This window comes from Theropithecus gelada, chromosome 4 (genome assembly GCF_003255815.1).
Source record: "Theropithecus gelada isolate Dixy chromosome 4, Tgel_1.0, whole genome shotgun sequence".
NCBI lineage: Eukaryota > Metazoa > Chordata > Mammalia > Primates > Cercopithecidae > Theropithecus > Theropithecus gelada.
In genome coordinates, this window is record NC_037671.1 from 88,299,089 (window position 1) to 88,305,172 (window position 6,084).

The 6,084-nt window shown below is 50.2% G+C and overlaps 1 protein-coding gene across 1 annotated transcript in view; it reads right to left on the reverse strand.

The window, feature by feature from the left end:
* Positions 1 to 5,765, reverse strand: part of RRAGD (Ras related GTP binding D) — a 45,673-nt gene extending 39,908 nt beyond the window's left edge. The window contains exon 1 of the mRNA XM_025384126.1: positions 5,131 to 5,765. Coding sequence (XP_025239911.1) covers positions 5,131 to 5,278 — 148 coding nt within the window. The 5' untranslated portion in view covers positions 5,279 to 5,765. The remainder of the gene's footprint in view (positions 1 to 5,130) is intronic.
* Between the last annotated feature and the right edge of the window lie 319 nt (positions 5,766 to 6,084).

The window sequence follows — 6,084 nt, forward strand, 5'->3', positions numbered from 1 at the left end:
AGAGGTTTGAGGAGCGGAGCACTGAAGAATCACGCCAGACCCCCATCACACACCCTGCGAGGGGGACAAGGGAACTTTTCCCGTTTCACTAATATGTTCTGATTTACTAATGTGCCTTCTTACAAACTTTTTAACCATCACTTTGAGAGTGCACTAAGGTTGGCTTTATGCAGTCCTCTATTTACACACTGAGAAACGGAGCCGAAGTCTTTCTCGGAGGACCACAAGAGGAGAAGGTCGGCCAGCAAGCACCCTGGACCCTGTAGCCCAGAAGTGAAAAATCTTTTTGTCTTTTGAGTGTCACAGCAGAACTAGGAAAGGCCATTACAAGAGAGCTCTAAGGCTACGGCACAGGAGGGAGAAAAAAAATTTTTTTAAAAAATAAAAGAATACCAAAAGAATAAAGGAGGTAGAGAAGAAAGAAAGAAGAGGCCTGGTGCGGTGGCTCATGCCTGTAATCCCAGCACTTTGGGAGGCCAAGGCAGGCAGATCACTTGAGGTCAGGAGTTCAAGACCAGCCTGGCCAAGATGGTGAAACCTCATTTCTACTAAAAATACAAAAATTAGCTGGGTGTTGTGGTGGGCACCTGTAATCAATCCTACCTATTGGGGAGGCTGAGGCAGGAGAATCACATGTACCCAGAAGGTACAGGTTGCAGTGAGCTGAGATCGCGCTACTGCACTCCAGTGTGGGCAACAGAGTGAGGCTCCATCTCAAAAGAAGGAAAGAAAGAAGAAAATGAGCAGGAACGAAGTGGCTATGCTAAAAGTGAAACTGTCACCAGCATTTGCTATGGGCTGGGGGAGGATTGAATAACACGGGTGGTGAACTTGGGGCAGACTCGGTTATCTTTGAAAGACAAAAGATGATCTCTCAAACCCAAAGCCATCAGCTCTTATCCAGAACTTGTTGTTTGTTTATGCCTCCTGTTTCCATTAGACTACCCTCTATCTAGTATTAAAATGGAAGAGATCGCTAATAAAAGTAGAGAGTTAGTATTCTCTGATGCCCTGAATCACTGACACAGGTTTATAAAACGTCTGATATAAAAAGATACTCTCTAAATACAGGCATTCAAACAAGTATTTACCTAAAGTTTAACTTTGATCACATCATGTTAAACTATTCCATAGTTTCATCTGTTCCAACTCTTCTGTATTTCCAGGGCCAGAAGCAAATCCAAGAGACAAGCTGTGTCCAAAGCTGTAGTCAACCCAGCTCTTTTCCGATAAGGCAGAATTAGAAGAAAAGGGGCTTACATTTCAACACACTTGATCCTCTTCTAAACTTCGCTCACTTCTAGCCCATGATAGGGCAGTAGAAAAGTCCCCTGGTATCTCTGAGCCATGATTTCAGTATCAGTATAACCATTATCTCTACTTCCAAGGAACAATGAAAAGGTGAAGTCACTAATAATCTTTAAATATTTTAGGAAAAAGCCATGCAGTCATGCATGCCTATAATCCTAGCTACTTGGGAGGCTGAAGCAGGAGGATTGCTTGAGCCCACAAGTCCGAGACCAGCGTAGGCAACATAGAGAGACCCAGTCCCTTCCCCACAAAAAGCTGACATTAATGGACCAATGATTAATATATATGAATTGCTGGATTCACCCCATCTACATCCTTCAGGAAGGAAGACCGTGGATCTTTCATGCCTCCAGAAACCTACACACAGTCACTTCTTCAGACCCTAACGGTGTGCACAGGCTGCTATGAAGACAAAGACTGAACTTCACCGGACTGTGGGTGAACAGCTACGTTAAGCCAAGTTTCTCCTAAAAAATGGGAGGGGTTTTGGGGGGAAAACAATTTTACTTTCTGATTAAATATGATCTTGTAATTGCTTTCCTTGTTATTACAGTTTTTAAAGCACAGTGATTTATTAAAAGATTTAAAGTCCATGAATCTAAAAATAATCATTATTTTTGGTGCAATTGTTTTTAACGGCCTAACCATTGCCTCCCCTCTGGGAGTTTTATCTGGAGTGTGGGGATTGAAGGTGAGACTCACCTCACCTGTAATTAACTACCATGAAAGCAAGGTTGAGAGGTGCCCAAATCTGCCCTAACAGAACTAATGTGCCTGAGAACACTTTTGTTATTCATGAATAAAATATGGAGTGGAAGCCAGAGAAGTGCAATTTAAGTCTCACCTTAGTTGCCCTATGTTTTCAAACTTAGTACAATGTGGTAAAACTTACAAGGCGCACTCGGTTTAAAAATAAGATCAGAGGTTCCTTTATAAGTCCCACAGACTGAGGGAAATGAAAACTGCTTTACATAGCCACCTTCAGTCTGCTTCTCTTGCACAGCTCCTGATAAATTGCTTTGCAACTTAACTGGCAAGACTAGTTGGTCCCACATCCCACCCTCAGCCTCCCACCTGCCAGGGTAGATTTCTGAACTTAGTGGGAAAAGCCCCAGGTCTCCACTAAGTGCAGGCACTAAACCAAGCTAGGAAGGGGAAAGGGGAGAGGGGTCCATTACAGAAATGCTTTGCTAGTGGTTCAAAGTATATCTTTTCTCAGATAGGTCCTTTTTTTTTCCTACATTCTACTTCTTAAGTTTGAGAGTAGGTAAATGTAAATTTTTTTTTTTTTTTTTGAGATGGAGTCTTGCTTTGTTGCCCAGGCTGGAGTGCAATGGCGCAATCTCGGCTCACTGCAACCTCCGCCTGCCAGGTTCAAGCAATTCACCTGCCTCAGCCTCCTGAGTAGCTGGGATTACAGACGCGCACCACCACGGCCGGCTAATTTTGTTTGTTTGTTTGTTTTTGTTTTTGTTTTTTTTGTAGAGATGGGGTTTCACCGGTAAATGTAAATTTTACCAAAAATAAAACAAGATTATAATGCAACACATGAATCAGCCTTTTGAAGCGCACAGGAAGGGAAGTCACAAATCCCAACCTCCCCCTCCCAAACCTCACTCCCCAGACCATATCAGCTGCCCTGACAGCCATCAGGAACAGTCCTCGCTGGAATTGCTGACTGAGGAGCCTGTCTGCCACTAGAGAGCAAATGTTCTGACAGAGATTCTGAATCAAGGCCTAAACCCGAAAGTCAAAGCCAGGAAAATCTGGAAAGAACAGAGGTCAAAATATAATGGAGGAAATCTGAGCAGACCACCTATCCACAGCAGGCCCAGGTGGACAGAAACCAGGCTTAAGCAAAGTTTGCCGAGCAAACATGTTGCTTTTCTCACAATATAAATACATTTAATCCTTTTATAGCAAGATCCCAAGCTGATCCCAAGAGCTCATTCAGAAGGATTTTATTATGCAAGTCACCAAAAATCAGTTACAGGCAAGTTTGCCTTTAGGTTAACAGCTAAGGAGCCTGGAAGTCTGGGCTCTGGGAAAGCCCTTTGTTCCAGGAATCCCGTCCCTCAAGCAGGGCTTTAATTTCACTTCAATTTCAAGTCCCCAAATCAAATTTTAAAAGTGCCCACTTAAAGAACTGCAGAATAAACGAGGGGTCCAGTACTTTTTCTGGACCCTCCAGGCCTCAGGACAGTATCAAATTACAGGGCTTTCCCTCCTGGATATGGCCCCTCCACCCCCCACTGTTTTTCTTTTTTAAAAAAGAGAATCCCACACACACCCTACTGTGTCCACCATTTCAAATACCTTGCTAATACATCCCTATTCTGCATCTCTCTGGAGTCTTCTAAGAATCTGGGAGGAGCTAACAACGGAATTTGAATAATAATGAGGCGACTGAACAATTTAATTACGGAAGGTAGCTCTAGAGACTCCAATAAAAGGGCTGAAAGGCTTTATCTACAAAAATGTGGCCTGGTGCTCAACGGTAAGACCAATTACCGGGAGTGCACAAGACAGAAAGCACAAAGGTGCACACATCAGTTTAAGCAAATGAGGAATCAGCACAAATCATCCAAGAGAGAAAACACTATGAAAAAGTGTTTTCATAGTGGGAAGGCTGCTTTCTCATCTACCAGGTGCAAGGCATAGTTAACTTTATTTCCTTTCTGATTCATTGAAAGTCGTGCCTGCCAGATGTAGAATACTGAAACTACCCTCGTGAGAAAAGCTTTGTATAGAGAATTTAAAATAAATTCAGTGAATTCTCAATAAAAGTTCTTTAAAAATCAATAGTCACAAAGGTACTTGTATCTCTCACACGATTTCTTCAGTGTGAAACATTAAAGTTAGTTCCTTCTCTTGGATGCATACAAGTTTCACTAAGAATAACATCATGTTTAACAGCCGCTTTCTATTGACCTTTCCAAGTGACCTTACAATAAAGGAACTTTTGCTCACTTCTGAGGGAAACTAAAAAAAGTTTAACCTTTCTGGAATACCAAAAGGCTCTCAACTTCCTTAGACCTTAAGAAAACGCAGGAAGCCCCCACAAGCTGAACGATTGCTAAAACCCGCTTCTAGAACAGGAAAAAGAGTTTGCTTCAATGGCAAAGAATTCCCCCGCCGCGCGCTCCCTCCCGGGCAGGCACTGCCATGTCCAGGTGGTGATACCGAGAGCAGATAAGGTGTCCTGACAACGGTGTTTGCGTGGATCCCGGGAAACCTGCGGCCACTCGGCGACTCCCAGAACAGCTTGGCGAGCATCCCCCCGCCGCCCCGCGGGTCTCCCCAGCCAACACCTGGGTGGACCCCTCCTGCGGCGACGCGGGGCGAGACTGACACCCGCAGCTGCCGACGACCCTGCCAGTCACGCTGCCGCCGGCTGCCTTTTTTTAGCCACGACATCTGACCCTGGCTTCAACAGCACCGTTAAGGGAGAGAGGTCCCAGGACGCGCCCGTGGTCCCCTCCCCTCCCCAACCGCCAGACGCTGCGGAGAACTTGGGGTGAGGGGCGCGGGAGGCACCGACTCTGAAAGGGGCAGAAGCGCGCGCTCCTCCGGCCCAGACGCTTCCTCCCTCCTTCCCCTTTTCCACCGATCCTGGTTGCCCCTCCGCCACCAGCACCGCGCTCCCTTATTTGGCAGCTCGAGGTCATGCTTCTGGCGTCCCTCCCCACCCCAACCCCTCAACTCCGCTCCCCTGGACCCCCTCCAAGTCGGTGACCAGCGCACTGCCGGGCTGGGGGCGGGAAGATGCCAAGAGGAGGAAAGGGGCGCGAGCCGAGGACGCGGGGGCCGGGCGCTCACCTCCCTCCTCTGTGCCGCTGTCCGGATCCGCGTCCGAGGAGTCGGGCCCGTCTCCGTAGTCCGCTAGCCCCACCAGCTCATCCTCCTCCTCCTCCTCCTCCGCGTCGTCCTCGTCCTGCGGCTGCGGCTTCCCCAGCACCTGGCTCATCGCGCCCACCGGCCGGCCGGCCCGGGGACGGCGGGGGTCCCGGGGTGGGGGCCAAGCCTCCTAGCCGGCCGTCCGCAGCCTATTTCTGAAGCGGAGGTTTGTCTAGAGCTCGGCGGGGGCCGGCGGAAGCGGGGGCCGCGCGTCCCCCAGCGGGCGGCGCCCAGGTCCGGGTCCCGCGGTTCCCAGCGCGCCCGAAGCCCCCTCCCCCGCCCCGCCTGCCGGCGGAGGAGTCAGCCGGAGCGCGGCAGTTCCTCCCCGAGGAGAGAGAGAGAGAGACTGCGTGACCCGAGTCACCTGACACACACTGTCACACACTCACATACACACCCCGCACGGGCGCGCGCCCGCCCGGCCGCGGGCACCACTCGGCGGGGCGCTGGGCCGAGGACACACACGCACACGCACGAGGAGAGCAGGGAGGCGCGGGGCCCCTGCACCCTCCCAGACACTCACACGCAGACACACGCCCAGTACACGGGGCCCCCGAGACGCCGCGCCGTCACCCACCGCGGCTGCGCGCCAGGGGCCCCCACGCGCCGCTTCTTCACGTGGTCCCCGCACAGGCGGGGGAGGGGGCGCCGCACACCCTGAATGTCCCCCCGTCGTCCCACTCCCACACGCACACACATCCGCAGAGCCCATACCGTGGGCGGATGCCTCCTGCTTACAGTCCCGAGCTAGGGTCCCAAGTGGGTGGCCTCCCAACACTGTGGCGCGCCCAGATCCCCCACCCCAGAGCAGCGTGCCCAGGACACCTTGTGGACGCTCAAGAGCCCCAGGCGGAGAACTCAGATAAATGCATAGTG